The sequence below is a fragment of the Hyperolius riggenbachi genome, chromosome 5 (assembly GCF_040937935.1).
Source record: "Hyperolius riggenbachi isolate aHypRig1 chromosome 5, aHypRig1.pri, whole genome shotgun sequence".
Lineage (NCBI taxonomy): Eukaryota > Metazoa > Chordata > Amphibia > Anura > Hyperoliidae > Hyperolius > Hyperolius riggenbachi.
In genome coordinates, this window is record NC_090650.1 from 205,201,676 (window position 1) to 205,217,688 (window position 16,013).

The following is a 16,013-nucleotide window of genomic DNA, read 5'->3' on the forward strand; positions in this document are numbered from 1 at the left end:
AAACCCACATGGGGCTATAGATTCACTATAAGAAAAACTTCTAGAATATACACTTACTTTTGTTCCATTCTGACCATCTACACCATCCTGTCCAGGTGCTCCTGGCAAGCCCTACAAACACGGAGGATGAATATATGTAGTTCATTAATATTAAATACAAAATAAAGTACTGTAATCATTAACTGCTTCTACAAAATTGTGACTGTCCAACAGCTGAGGTGAGGACTATTAAGCCTAAGGTGAAACTACACTTTTATTGAAATTTTCTTCAAACATAGACTACTGCCCCATAAGACATTTTGTAATTTAATCTTGCGAAAAAGTATCTTTTTACTTTAAACTGCAGTGAAGTTCACAGGCTGCAGCTGAAATGTCACTGCTTTGCAAGCCTGGAATTTGTTGAGCACAAACTGAGTAGAAACTGCACAAAATGTAAGCGTTTTACTCATTTTCAGCGCTAATCTTTTGGATAGCAGAAAACTTGTACATTCCCATATCCGTACAATTTTAATGGTGTTTATGCAAACAAAACCTGTGTTGCAAACATAGCGCAACTTGCGTTATGTATATAAAATGCACACTTCTATTATAATGGGAATGATAAATATAGCTAATTGCGCATCGTAGAAGCAACATACATGCGCAACATGCTTTAAGTTACTTGCGTAAACACCAGTAAAATTGCTGTGCTCTCAGCAATTTTACCATCATTTTGTAAATATACCCCCATTGTTTTTAATTACTCACGCTGCTTAATAAATTTATATATTCAACTACTCCGTAATGTTTGGAACAAACTTTGCAAAGACTGGGACTCTCAGAACTAGGTACAGGGTAGTTTTGAAGACTAACCAACAATAGTTCCTGGTCTGTGTAGCAAATTACATATGCATATAGTGAAATATACCTGGACTGTGTGTATTAAAGGTAGTGAAACACAGGGTACAGATTCCAAACAAGAAAAGAAATTCAGCTTGGTCTGTCAGTTTTGGATACTCATAGCTGGCTGCAGTTTGACATGGTAAGGTAATTTTTAATAACATTCATCCATGCTTATGCCAACTTTTCAGCAAGACTGGTAATTAACTAATTTTACTATTTTTTTTAGGAAAACATAATACAAATGTATGCCACTAACATTGTCTCCCATTTATTTATAACCTACACTTTTGACATCAAACCAACAAAAGATGTAAATCTGATGCTAGGTTCACACTACAGCCTGAATATGTTAATGGAAGGCACCACAACACACCAATGGACATATCGCTGAATTCTATGTTAAGCATAGGATCCATTTTGTCATGTCATGTCTGTTTTGTCCATTGTTTGTTGTAGTGCTGGAAATCAAAGCCCCAAACCTTCTCAGTTTTGCGTTATTGATAATAAAAGGGTCATACTGTGGACAGCACACCATTCCAGTGTGAACCCATCCAGATACAGAACTTGATCAGAATCACATCTGTATCATGCCTGAAGAACAGACTTAACGTTTTAACAGCTTACATGATAACTATGCACAGTTAATCATTAAAATTATTATCTGAATCATCTTTTGTGGGTGTCAGCAGATCTGCTCCATGACTAACGCCGGACTATACCACACTCTTTTGACTTCCTCTTTTGAACTCCCACCCAACTAACCATGACTTACTCATTCCATGCTGATATTCAATATCCACCACCTACCTGGCCCATGTCATACACCCTGACCTGAGCCAGAGACTAAGTGAAAAGACCAAGGGTGGTATATTTCACCAGGGTAGGCAATTATGGGTGTGGCCTCAATCCTCATCGACTCTCCATACAACTAGTTATGCCGGAAGAGATTTAATGAATCCGCTGCCAGTAAACAAATTAGCAGTTTGTGGCTTTTATTTGCTACCATTTAATTTACTTCCTGAATAAGTTAAAGTTTGCATGTAGGAGAATTGCCCATTCAGTCCTCTCAGGAATACATTACAGGCATTTAATATATTAACTTACTGGTGGCCCAGGTATTCCATGTTCTCCATCTTTACCATCCTTCCCTGGTGGACCATCATTTCCTACGCCAGCCCCGGGTTTTCCTGGCAATCCTGGTGGCCCTGGAGGTCCAACTGGTCCTGGTGGTCCAGGCAAGAACTTTTTAGAGAAGAATGTTCATTAGCAAAATTACGGTTTCGTGGTTCACATTACAAACAGTAATTTTTCCAGTGGAGGAAAGTGAGGGCAAGAAGAGGACATACAACTTTCACACCACTGTATATATAACATTAACAGTATATGATAAGATTTGTTACATGTATTTTACATGTCAGAAATGAAATATATTGGATAGAATTAATAAAGGGAGATATAGGAAAATACAATTACAGACAATAGAATTGATTCACTTAAATGGGATATCTAGGAATGAATAATTTTTATTTTCCAGAAAGTAATTTGTTTGGTATTGAAGTTGGAACTGCAGATTTGTGACGTTTTTTGTTATTTAAGTAAAAAATGCCCATGTCATTTTACTTCTACTGCAGACCAGGAAAGTTTTTTTTAGCAGAATTCCCTGGGATTTTTGATGCAACATAAAGGTAGCCATACATCAGGTGACTTGGCGGCCATTCAATTATCCGATTCGATTATTATAATTGAATTGGATGAAAATCGGTGCTGCCAAGTGCATGTCCGACCAACAATGTGACCAATTTCAGGCCAAAATTGGTTGCATTAGTCGATCACATATGCTGCAAGATGTAGGGCTGACTTGCTCCATCGGGTGCGGGGTGGTAATGGCATGCGATATCGGGACTAGCGACGAACGTGAAGAAACCACCAGAGCTGTCCCCCCCTAATGTTAAATGTCCCCCAGTGCTCAGTGCAAGTGATACATTATCTGTCTGCTGCCTCCGATTGTCCTCCGCTGGCTCCAGACGCACTCTGTTTTTCATACACATGTGCCCCACGTGGTTGTCTAGTAAGGGCATCAGATGTCACACACGTGGCCATGTTACTAGGCCACCACGTGGGGCACGCCTGTATGGAGAATGAAGTGCGCCTGGAGCCAGCAGAGGACAAGCGGAGGCCATGGACAGGTAATGTATAACTTCCACTGGGCATCGGGGGGACTTTTAACATTAGGGGGATATCGTCGGGTCGGCAGCTAACAAATCTCTCTAATCAGATTCTATTTTGACAGCCAGTTAAGGTGGTGATATGATAAGATAAAGGATAAAGAACAGGGAAGTGATTGCCATTATTTCTTGCTTTATTTATATATATATATATACCACACGATTATTATCCTTATCCTTGCTAAAGGGCTTGGTAATTTGTCATTAGTGGGGTATGAAATGTTTATATCAATTATCATTTAAAAAATGTTTGTTCTTGTAATACAGAAGTAAGAAAAGATGATACAATTATTTGCTGACTAATGTGGGAATTAGATGAGACCTTAGGTAAAAATAAGAGATCCAAGAAAGTGTAATCTTCTAAATATTAAAGTGAATGGTTACCGATTTAAAAATAAAAAAGTCAGATACTCACCTAAGGAGAAGGAAGGCTCGGTCCTAATGAGCTTTCCCTCTCCTCTCCCGGTGCCTTCAGGATCCTCCATTCAAATCCCCCGCCGCGGGGGACTTTGGAAGTCTTCGGGAGCACTCGGGCTCCCGAAGACGGGCCGCTCCATACTGCGCACGCGCGAGTACGTCATAGACCCGCGTGAGTGCGTCATAGACAGTGCTCGCGAATGCGCAGTATGGAGCGGCCTGTCTTCGGGAGCCCGAGTGCTCCCGAAGACTTCCGAAACCTCCCTTCAGCAGCGGAAGGTGCAGTATTTGACCGAACTGGTCGCATACTGCTACGGGGGATCCTGAGCGGGACCTGGCACCGGGAGAGGAGAGGGAAGTCTCATTAGGACCGAGTCTTCCCTCTCCTTAGGTGGGTATCTGACTTTTTTATTTTTAAATCGGTACCCATTGGCTTTAACTGAAGCGAAAAAAAAATTATGATATAATGAATTGGTTGTGTAGTACAGCTAAGAAATAAAGCATTAGGAGCAGAGACATAAGTCTAATATTTGTTTCCAGTACAGGAAGAGTTAAGAAACTCCAGTTGTTATCTATGCAAATAGCCATTGAGCTCCATGACTTAGAAAGTCACAGAGAGCTCTGACTTCTGATTAGGTTATCTCAACTGTATTGTGTTTTTCTTTTGCAGAGAACAGTTCAGGACAGGTTCTGTTCACTGCCTGTTCTGTAAAAACATTTAGAATGCTGGGTAATGTGTAAACTGCAAATATTAGAGAATGATGCAATGTTATAAGAAAATCTGTATAACTGAAAATAAAAATATGAGAATATTTTTTTTGCTACCATTGTTCTAGTAATTACCCCTACTACACAACCAATTCATGATATAATAATTTTTTTCGCTTCAGTGTCTCTTTAAAGAAAACCTGTATTGAGAAAAACCTCCCCTGGGGGTACTCACCTGGGGTGGGGGAAGCCTCCGGATCCTATTGAGGCTTCCCCATCCTCCTCAGTCCCACGGCGGTGGAAATAAAGCTCCCTGAACAGCGGGGATGTAAATATTTACCTTCCCGGCTCCAGCGCAGGTGCAGTATCGGCTCTCCGCCTCGGAGATAGGCGGAAATAGCCGATCGCTGTCGGGCTGCTCTACTGCACAGGCGCAAGTCTCCTGCGCAGTAGAGCGGACCCGACGGAGATCGGATATTTTCGCCTATATCCGTGCCAAAAGCCGCAATAGCGCCCTCGCTGGAGCCAGGAAAGGAACATAAATCAGCGCTTATCAGCACTTGTCAAGCTTGTCGAGGGAGGATTCCGAGACACTTCGGGGGAGCCAGCGCTGGACTGCTTGCAGCTACAGGGGAGGGGGAAGCCTCATTGGGACCCTGAGGCTTCCCCCTCCCAAGGTGAATACAAAAGTACCAATAGTTTTAGATGTAATGAGATCCAGAGCTTCTGGGCTCAGATAGAGTTTTGGTTAAGCCGAACGTAGCCCATCCAAAATCCTAGGAAAAAATTTGGAGTTTATAACAGGGTGTGACTTGTAGGTTACCCTGATGAAATGTTGATGATCTGAAAATTCTATTTAAAAAAAAAATAGATAGAAATAGAGACATTTAAAGTTGCAGTTTTCAATCCCTTATCAAGATGTGTGTTTGTATAAAGTCCAGAATGGATGTCATATTGCATACCTCCCAACATTTTAAAATAAGAAACCGGGACACTGGTCACACCCCTGGCCACACCCCTAACCACACCCCCTAACCACACCCCCAACACGCCTACCATCGTTTTTTTGATGATTTTTTTTTAATTAAATATTTATACCCTTATATGTTTTTTTAATAAGTATACCCTCATACACCCTGCCCGTGGGTGGGGAGGAGGGTAAGGGTGCCTGTGGGTGGGGAGGAGGGTGCCACTTTTAGGTTGGGGGGGCTTGCCTGGGCAGATAATGGAGGCGGAAAAACTGATCGAGGCTCCAGCCGCGGTAATGAGGCATGCGGGAGCTTCACTGCTTCCTCCCTCCCTCCCTCTCTCTGAATACCCCCTATGTATGTCTGTGTGCCCCCCTCCCCTTCCTGTAGGCAGAGTGAGCACAGCGGAGCGGGCAGTCGGGTCCTCTTACCGCTGATGCACGCGTACACTGTCTCTGGCATCCGACCTCCATGTGCTTCCTGTTTACTATGACGTCACAGGAAGCACATGGAGGTCCGATGCCAGAGAGACAGTACGCGCGGCGTGCATCAGCGGTAAGAGGACCCGACTGCCCGCTCCGCTGCGCTCACTCTGCCTACAGGAAGGGGAGGGGGGCACACAGACATACATAGGGGGGTATTCAGAGGGAGTGAGGAAGCAGTTTAGCTCCCGCATGCCTCATTACCGCGGCTGGAGCCTCGATCAGTTTTTCCGCTTCCATTATCTGCCCAGCCGGCCGGGATTCAAGAGGGGGGGCCCGGGACAGCGGGAGGGCCCCCCCAAATCGGGAGAATCCCGACCAATCCGGGACGGTTGGGGGCTATGATATTGGGAGGCTTTAGTGAATCAGTAGCCTTTTTTGAAAATTGCAGACAAGCAATTGAAGTTCTAAAGTAGATCTTAGAGGCTTCCAGTTCTTTGGCAGTCTGTAGAGTTCTGATTACATTCTTAAGGTGCCCATACACTCGTCAGATTAGCAGCAGATAGATAAGAAATGCATCTGATGATCTATCTGATGTGTTTTTAGAACATTTTTTACCAGGATAGAATTCCAATAGATTTCAGTTTGAAATCTATTGAAATTCAATCTGATGGCATTTTTTGCCATCAGATTTCCATTAAGGCCAATGCAAAATGATAAGCAATCTCATCAGATCGACCTAAATTTTCCACCCTGCCAGTTCGATGGAAATCCATCGAAATCGATCGAAATCGGACATCCATCGATCGATTGGCCAACCGATTTGCGATCGATCGATCGATCTGGATCGATCAGTCGGCCAGAAAATCTGCTGAGTGTATGCGCCCTTTTATACAGGCCTTTTGCTTTTAACAATCACCCTTCCTAATACATGATATACTTTATTTGTCATAAATACCTCACAACACTTTAGGGTATGGCAAACATCCTTGCAGGAACCCTGTTGATATCCTGTTGTAAAAAATGTGGAAAAAAAAATCTACGTACCTCCTTCTAAGGTACAAATGTATATAGGCAGGGGCATAACAATAGACCCTGCAAGTGATGCAGCTGCAGGGGGCCCAGAAGCCACAGGGGGCCCCGTCCTGAGAGACAACTAAGGGAACGGAGAAAAAAACGTTCTGCTCTCTGCACAATTGTTCTAATGACTGTATCTGCTCAGCCACTAATAAGGAATCATACAAGGTTTTTTAGACAAAGATTTTTAGACAGTTCCTACTCAGTGCACAGCAAGGTCTTGTGTACAGCGCCCAACCCCTAACCTCTCTACCCATTCCCAAGTGTTCTATACTGTAGTGATGCTGGAGAAGGCTGCAGAGCCACTTCTGCTCCATCAGAGATAGACAGAGTGAGTGTAATAAGCTGAGGCTGGGAGCACAGTCATCTGTTGGTTTTCTGTAGACATTTTCTGCACACCATGGGCTTGATTCACAAAGCCGTGCTAACTCATATCACGGCCGCGCTAGCGTTTTGTGCCCGTTATAACGCACATAACGGTTTCCATGCGCAATCGTGAATTTTTCGTGCACAAATGCAAATTTTCAATTCACGATTGCGCACGAAAACTGTTACGCTAGTTAAATCGCGCGCAAAACACTAGCTCAATTGATAGAGAAAATGTACTGTCTGTTTTTATCTGCATGGGGGGAGGTGGCGGGAGGGGGCCCCATCCAAAGTTTCGCAGGGGGGCCCCAGTGATTTATAGTTACGCCCCTGTATATAGGCTATGTTTTCTAGCTAGTGTTTGAATTTTGTTTTCTTCAGTCAGAAAACCCACATCATGCTGCACACCGCAGTCCAGCACCAAACCTAGTGGAGAAGGTCACGAGGTTGCAGTCCACGTCGTGCTTCACATGACTCCGATGGTTCCTCTTTCCAAGGAGGAAGCATTAGACACATATGAAGCGCTTCATGGACCGCAACCCCGTGACCCTCTCCACTAGCTTTGGAGCTGAATTGTGGTGTACTGCATAATCTTGGTTTTCAAATCCAGGATCCAAAATTCATACACCAACACTAAACAGCAGGTGTGCCAGCATCAGGTCTCGCAGCAAGATGCATGCCAGCACTGTGTGAAAACAGGCCCTACATCTCACCAGTTATTTACACTTCAGGTTTGCTTTAAAACTTGTTTTATTTTTGCTGTTTGGTATTGTTTGCTGTTGTCCATAGTGTCATCATGTTTGTTTTGTTTTGTAATTTTCTGAAGTATTGAATCTAAATATAGCATGGGGAGAAAGAGAAGCTTCTTGGCTTAGTTCGATCTGCAGATAGTAAACACAAGACTATCTAATCATTTTGTAGGGCACAAGCACTGTTATCATTTAGCTTCTGAGTGAAGTAGAGGTTTGAGTTATTAGATTTCCCAGTAACTTTATAGCAATATTTTTACCTAGAACTTATGCTGTGTTTAATGTTTTAGAGCAGAGATTCAATTTTGAGTTTCACATCACTTTAAGAGTTTATCAATTTTCTCTGTTGGGAAATGGAATTTCCTTTTTTCCTGCTAAGGGTCTAGTTTATAATCCAGTGCATTCTTCTCTTCTTTGGCAGATGAGTCAGGCATTATTTTGATTTAAATTTCTGAAGAGGAAGTTTTATTTGAAGGTTTAGAAGTAGATTGGGAAACTGCCAATGATTGCACTGATTTCTGAATTTCCATCTTTCAAAAGGAACAATTATAGCTCACATCATGCCTGGGGAAATCTGCCATAAGGTTTTCAGTACACTTTTCAAATGGCCCTTATCCAATTCATATTATTTAAAAAATAACTTTTCAGCACTTAACGATTGGAACAGTACTAAAAATTAGGTAAAAGGTAAGATGAAACTTATTTTGAGTATTTTCTTACATGCTGGCAGCTTTAAAGGTGTTTTATTGGTAAGTTTAAAAAATATCTCCTTGGAGAATAACAAGGAGAAAAGTTAATAGGCTATGAGCCAGGGTTGCCAACTCATCCCTTTAAATACTGACACATCTACGTTATACAAGTTCTTGGGCTTCTCACACATAACCAGTGCCTAAACTGCATCTTACTAGCCACAAGACATGTATAATTCATAAGCATCCATATTTAAAGGGATGATTTGGCAACACTGCTATTAGCCTGTGTGTTATTGTGAATGCCAAATACCTTAATGTTATACACTGTGGCCCTTATTCAGTTGACCTTTTCACCTAACTTTTCTCCTAGGATTAGGTAGTGTCAATTACTGTTGTACCCTGATGCTACTGCACTGCTCAATGCCGAGCAACGAAGCTGGGCGCCATCATAGCAGCAATGCAACTTACCAGTGGGTGTATACTACGTATGCCCTGCACCGCCTTGGGTACAATCTAACTACCTGACGACCACTCCACGCCGATGGGCGTAGCCGCGGAGGCAGCCCCGGGACCGCCTAACGCGGATTGGCATCAGGTCCTGGAGCTGGCTACTGAAGGAGATCACGCGCAGGGTGTGCGCATCTCCTTCTCGGGGGCGGAGTTCAACCCCCTCTTCAGTCTCCGAGCAGCTATCGCCACTCGGGAGACCATTAGACAGCGTGATCGCCGTCTATTTACACAATACAGCGCTGCGATCAGCAGCAGCGCTGTACTGGGGACAGCCACGTGACACGGCTGTCCCCCTGGGGCACAAAAGAGCGATCGGCAGTGATAGGCTGAAGCCTATCACAGCTGATCGCTGTGATAGGCTGGCTGGGGGAGGGAAGGAGGCTGGCTAGGGAGACAGCAGAAATGCTTTTTTTTATATAAAATGACAACATAAATATTTATTTAAAAAAAAATAAACAACTGGGGGGCGATCAGACCCCACCAACAGAGAGCACTGTTGGTGGGGCAAAAAGAGGGGGGATCAATAGTGTGCTGTGTTGTGCGGCCCTGCAGCTTGGCCTTTAAGCTGCAGTGGTTCTTTTAGTAAAAAATACCTTGGTCTTTAGGGGGGTTTAGTACTGTGGTCCTGAAGTGGTTAAAATGCACTTTATTAAGAAGGAGTAACAATATCACCTAAGAGAAAACGTAGGAGAAAAAGTGAATTGAATAAGGGCCTGAACATCTACCGGATTTACTCTTTTCTGGTCTATCAGACAGTGGCCCATATGCAATTACAATGATCTTATAGGTGATAATTTTCATCTCTTTAAAATTACTTTTCAGGTAGTTTTATTGGAGATCATGGTGAAGTCCCCATTGTCCAAAAACAAATATATGTATAACTGCCAAAAAGATCAACTTTGTATATATAAATAATATTGTTCCTTACAGTTGGTCCTGATGCTCCATTATCTCCACTCCCCGAGCCTTCAGTGTCATCTCCTCTCTGTTGAAAAATAAATAAGGCAGCACATATTGCCATGAGATATTACTACACAGACTGAAAGCTATGCAACATTTTTCTTTTTCTTATTTCTGGTTGTTGCAGAGACTTGAGCACCTGTGAGCCAATGATAAGTAAGATTATCTGCACATGATCAACCATATTCTGTGATAAATACATATGGCAATCTATAATCCTTTTAGATGTGTATCATCTATTCCTATATGAATGCATTCCATACACAGAACTATTGCCCGAAGATGCATAATTTTACTTCATGGCTTATCTGCCCAATTACTGGTTTAGGTAAAAGAGAGGATTTGTGAGACATTCTATTCAGGGACATTTCTAGGCATTTGCAACTAATGCTGGGAATACACGGTTCGTTTTTGCCTTCGTTTAAACCTTCGATTCGTTCGGTAAACGAATCGAGTGTTGAAAACGTATGTGAAAATAGTCATAATCTCATTATAGTTTCGATTAATAGACCCCAAAAACGAACGACTAGTGATCGAACATGTTTGATATTATCTCTCTTTATCCATCTAATCGAGCCATTGGTAGGCTTGATGGCTGTTCAGATCGATTATACATTCGTTTTTGCTAGTCCGTCCCTGTAAAAAGGGATTTTCGTTTCGTTTCTTTGCAGCCTTCGATCATTGGAAAAACGAAACCATCAGAATCGGAAAAAAAAACTAAACCGTGGGTGGTGATATTAACCGTATGACTGATTATTTCGGGATCGAAAAGGACAAAAGGTACAATCGAAACGAAGGTTTAAACGAAGGCAAAAACGAACCGTGTATTCCCAGCATTAGGCATGTATCTCAAGTGCAGCAAATGAGCCGTGTGATAAATGATACATGCTTCTTTCAAGCACTGCAACTGACTGTCAGATTAGATTGGATTGTAATACTGAGGGATGGAAGGTGGCATGCAGGTAAATGATCAGTATCAGGAAGATCTCAGTCGTGTACCTGATCCAATAGCATAAGGCCACCAGCTATAAAGTTATGTTCAGACTAAATATTCAGTTTAGGGTTATCAGGACAATAAGTTATCTACAAGGTTATCAAGGGCAATGGCGAAACTGTCGCAATCAAGTCAAGATTAATCTTAGAGAAAATTATGTTTCTAAATGGTTTGTGTAGTCATTGTATACTCTATACCTCAATTTTGCAAAAAATAAGTTACCATGTAATGGTTATATTCAGAACAATTAATCCTACTGGAAATTCTCTTTCCAATTATATGGAAGTGTGGCCAAGCAGTAGCATATTTCTGTAAATGACCATTCATGGCCACAAAACACACTGATTACTTAATCAGAGCCATCAGGGATGCAGCCAGGAGGAAAAAGGCTGCTGCATTTATTCTGAGTGCAGCAGTTTCATAACACTCAGTAAATCACCATCAGGTTTCATAGACAGTGCTCATTGTTTTCAGCAATCCCAACCACCTGCCAGCTGCCTTTAAATTAATGGAGGACTTAAAAACTGACAGAAAGGGCGACAATTTCTTGTGGGAGTCATTCACAGAGCCCTAATGAGTCTCAATGCCCTATTTGATGTTTTATTTTATCAATTTATTTTTTTTCAACTTTGTTACACGGTTACCTGGAATGCATTTCTCTTTCACAAAAAAGCAAACTTTATTGATTTAAAAAAAGCAAGATTCATTGAAAGTTTTCTGTTGTTGAGAAAAAAACGTGGAAACTAAAAAATACCCGTTTTGCTCATTTCTAGTTGTGGCTACAGACACATTGAGCATTGGATGTCAGTGAGAGAAGAAGTGATGGGAATTCTTCCCAGAAGTGACCACCTGATGGGTTCTGACCTTTCCCCACGCACTTTTAGATAGTAAAAGTTCTCAATGATGTTGCCTTTCTCATTACATCAGTTACACCTTTATACCTCTTGAGAAGTGTAATTGTTCTTGCGCTGCCCTGGTAAGAGCACTGGGTATAGTAAGCAGTGTACTACAGATAATGAAATAATGTAATGTATTTGGACTTTCTTGACAAAAATAACATTTTGTTATCAAATTAAAAATGTGCAGCTACTATATTTACAGGCAAAGAAGAGATCACTTACGGTTTCTTTAAGCTTGCTGACTGTAGATGGTGGGCCAGGTGGACCTGGAGGACCAGGGGGTCCTTGAACTCCAATACCCGAATCACCCTAAACCAAACAAAACATTCAATGAGCATGAATACCATGTGGTCATAATAAGTACATTTCCAGTTGTCTTATATAATAGTTGTGTTTTATTGTATTTGTAATCTCCTGAGCAGTCTCATGTGAGGAAGTGTAATGTGTTATAAGAGGATGAGTGATGTTACAAACTCTATTCTAACCCTGTTCAGATTGTATCGTTAAGGCAAAGTAGAGGGACAATAAAGGTACAATGGCTGCCTTCCTTTGAAAACATGCATAGCCTATGTCTATGTGTGACTCAGAACCCAAGTTCAAAAGGTTTACAAAGTTCAGAAATGGAATAGAGATGGCAGATTCCAGATTATTTTCACTTCAGGTTTCCTTTAAATTCTTTGAGGTTTCATACATGTATTTCTGAGAGCACATGTGCCATGTGATATTTCACTTTATTATTGCTGTATCTTATCAGTGACTGTCAAAACATTTTCAGAATATAGTTTTTCTGATCAAACAAGAATAAGAGACTGATTAGTCCTATAGACACTACAAGCAATTCTTTCATTGCAAAAGAGAAACTAGTGGCCATCCAACAAGATGCATGACCCCGGCATCTCACATGTCTGGCCAACACACACTATTGGAGAGCCCGTCTGACTGGGGAACCTTTTGTGTTGTAGAAGGTGCTGTACATCCTTGCTGTAAACACTAGTGGAAAGACTGCTGAGAGGCTCTGAGAGGCAGATTCCTCTTCCAGCAGTTTCACTTTGTGACATTTAATTGAATGTTGGTGTTTGTATAACTCCCCAGTTACTATTAGCTTATCTAAATACATTTGAGGGAGGCCTCTCCTTGTTTTCTTCATTTTTCACATTGGTGTTGATTTACAAATTTGATCTTATGAATTATCTTTTATCTATGTAAGTAAGATGAGATAATTCAAGATAAATGCTTTGTGTATCTACCCCATTAGTGCTTCAAGATATTTAACTGGTTCCGGACCGACGCAGTAAGCATCTACATCCAGCAGGTGGTGCTGCGGCCCTGACTGGACGTAGATTAAACGTTGCACTGGATCGCGTGTCACTGTGTTACTGCCGATTCCGCCGATCTCACCACTCTGCACCTGCCGCAATTCACTCACTCTATAAGACGGCAGAGCTCTGAAAGCAGGTCAGGAGCCACTTTCATTGGCTCCTGACTGCGTGATCACAGAGAGCCAATCACATTGGCTCCCATTGATAGACAGCTTCAGGAGCCAATAAGCGGCTCCTGACCGGCTGTCAGCACTCTTCCGTCATAGAGACAGCAGAGAGAGGAGCCTGTGGCAATGGGGCAGCATTGTGACGGCGAGAGCGGCGGGTGTGTGTGGCAATTCGTCGAGAGGCGGAGTTTTACTGTGCCAGCAGTCTCTGGTCCTTAAGGGGGCAGAGACTGCTGGTACGGAAGTGGTTAATATTTGTATTGTATATGAAAAATAACAACAAACTAGTTTATAATATATAAAAATAGGAAGTAATATATACCTTTTCTCCTTTAGGTCCTGGATTTCCTTTCTCTCCTGGAGCACCTCTCTCACCCTAAAATGAATCAACAACATTTTCATATGGCTACATTTTATTAACTATTATTAGTGAGAATAAGCAAAATTTTTCTTAGGCCCCATTTACACTTATCAGTTAGTATCCGTTGGTACGCGTTTTTTTCCATAGCGGTGCTTTGGGAAGAAGATGTCAGTTAAAAGGCGTTAAGTGTGAAAGGTGCCATAGGAAAACATGGGCATCACTTTGAAAATCAGTTTTCTTTCCATTTTAACTGAGAGAAAATGATTAAGTGTAAAAGGGCCCGTAAATTTTCATTGCCAAGGATGGGAAAGGCAGGGCTATTGAATTACTAGCCAATTAACACAGCTACTGATTAACTGCTTAAACCACCAGAATCCCAAATATTCTGTCTCATCTGTGGCTAATAAGCATATTAATAAAATGTTTCTGATGATCATTTGAGATATATAAGATAATGTTAGCACTTCCTCACTCACTATGTTTACTAATTAACAATAAACATTTTCAAATTCCGTATTCTTACTGTACTAGATGTGTTCACATGGCAATTGTGACACTCTCTTCTATCTTTTACCCCTCACTGCCAGCTAGCGTGAGTAAGGACCTACGATCGCCTTCTGTCTTTTAGTTCTCTACCACTACTCTGAGACACCGCCCACACCCTCACAGACCAACCCACAGAGAATGGGTGGGATAGAGAAGGAAGCACCTGGAGAAAATAGTGAGGAGGAGTTGCAAGCGACCACAAGACTCAAGTTTATGTCCAAATTTACAGTTTTGTAATTTCATAATTTCATATATCCAAATTTCTCAAATGTTATCAAAGTCTTTGTAGCAAGAATACCTGCAAAACTGGGTATGTCTAGTTTTGCATAGACTCCCAATTTCTCAGGAGGAGCGATCAGAAACAATGTTAGTGCTGCTCTAGTTCCATGCAAGCCGGCAAAATCTGAGGTAGACAGTGGAAAAGAGAGGAATCCATAGTGGAATCCCTTCTGCCCGCTCCTCTGCCACTTACCCCTGCCTCCATCAGTCACAGGCTGGTCACACTCTGTAGAAGTGTGGCCAGCTCGTGACTGATAGAGGCAGGGGTAAGTGGCACAGGAGCGGGAGCAGAAGGATTCCACTACAGAATGGACACTACCGTCAAGCCTGGTCCCTGGCTTAAAAGAACAAAAGCGCTACAGCCGGAATATCCATAATGGTATTACCAGCACATCCTAAAGGTGAGATTTGTCCTTGGCTGGACAAATTGATAAATACACATTTTGAGTGCACTCTCTCTCTCCACTGTCTACCTCATAACTGCAAAACTGGCGATGTTGATGACTGTTTTTGTTAGGACATGTTTATGAAGTAATGGCAAACATAAAACTACTGTTAACATTGTTATTACCTTCACTGGTCACTGTTACCCACTTACTATCATTATCTAAATAGTGATCGAGTGGCAGTGGTTAAAACGTACTACATTTACTGTATTTAGCAGCAAATATGAAGGTAAACTTACCGGAAGTCCATGTTTGCCTGGAACACCCTGAAATAAAGGTTGAGAACTGAATCATATACTTATTTTAATTTAAAACATTCAGTGTATACTTTTAGATTGTAAACCTGCCTGGCAGGGCACTCTTTCCCCATGTTAATACTCCACTGCTGAATGGACTCAATGAGTGTTACTTGTATATTAACCCCTGTCTTGTACAATGTGACCCATCTCTGCTCCACTGTTCAATGCTGGAATGTCTCCCCTATTTATTGGACAGTGCTGTATAATATGTTAGTGCTTTATAAATAAAGCTTGATAAAGTATAAATAATACTTGATAAAGGAAACTGTACCTTAGCATAAAAAAATCTAACTAACATTAAGGCCGTGAAGCTTGCACCCTTACTTATCAGTCCCTGGCGCTCACTTCTGCTCTGCCACAATTGGTCTACCATAAGCAAAGGGAATTGTGGATTTTATGGGTTTTAACATTGACGCTAGAAGGTGACATCAGTGAAGCGAGAGCCTGCAGGGGCGCTGGAGGAATTTGATTTGCCTTGTTGTGGTGAATAGAGGGTTATTTGCACGTCAGTATTAGGGGGGGAATGCAGAGTGAAGAGTCACTCACTGGGGTCACTGCTGGGGGAATTATCTGTCTCTGTCTGTCACTACTGGCACGCCATAGGGGGGATTTATGCCTGTCATAGGTAATGGGAAAGACCATTATTTACTATTGGCTTATTATTAGTATTACATGCATAGGAATGCCTGTTGCAGAGGCGGCCTTTGGGGGTGGCAAGTAGGGCGAT

The 16,013-nt window shown here is 41.9% G+C and overlaps 1 protein-coding gene across 2 annotated transcripts in view; it reads right to left on the minus strand.

The window, feature by feature from the left end:
• Positions 1-16,013, minus strand: part of COL15A1 (collagen type XV alpha 1 chain) — a 361,488-nt gene that overhangs the window by 106,698 nt on the left and 238,777 nt on the right. For both annotated transcript variants that reach the window (XM_068236615.1, XM_068236614.1), the window contains 6 exons: positions 15,227-15,253; positions 13,678-13,731; positions 12,092-12,178; positions 9,945-10,001; positions 1,987-2,124; positions 58-111 (listed from right to left, as the gene is read on the minus strand). In XM_068236615.1, the coding sequence (XP_068092716.1) occupies positions 58-111; positions 1,987-2,124; positions 9,945-10,001; positions 12,092-12,178; positions 13,678-13,731; positions 15,227-15,253 (417 nt within the window). The remainder of the gene's footprint in view (positions 1-57; positions 112-1,986; positions 2,125-9,944; positions 10,002-12,091; positions 12,179-13,677; positions 13,732-15,226; positions 15,254-16,013) is intronic.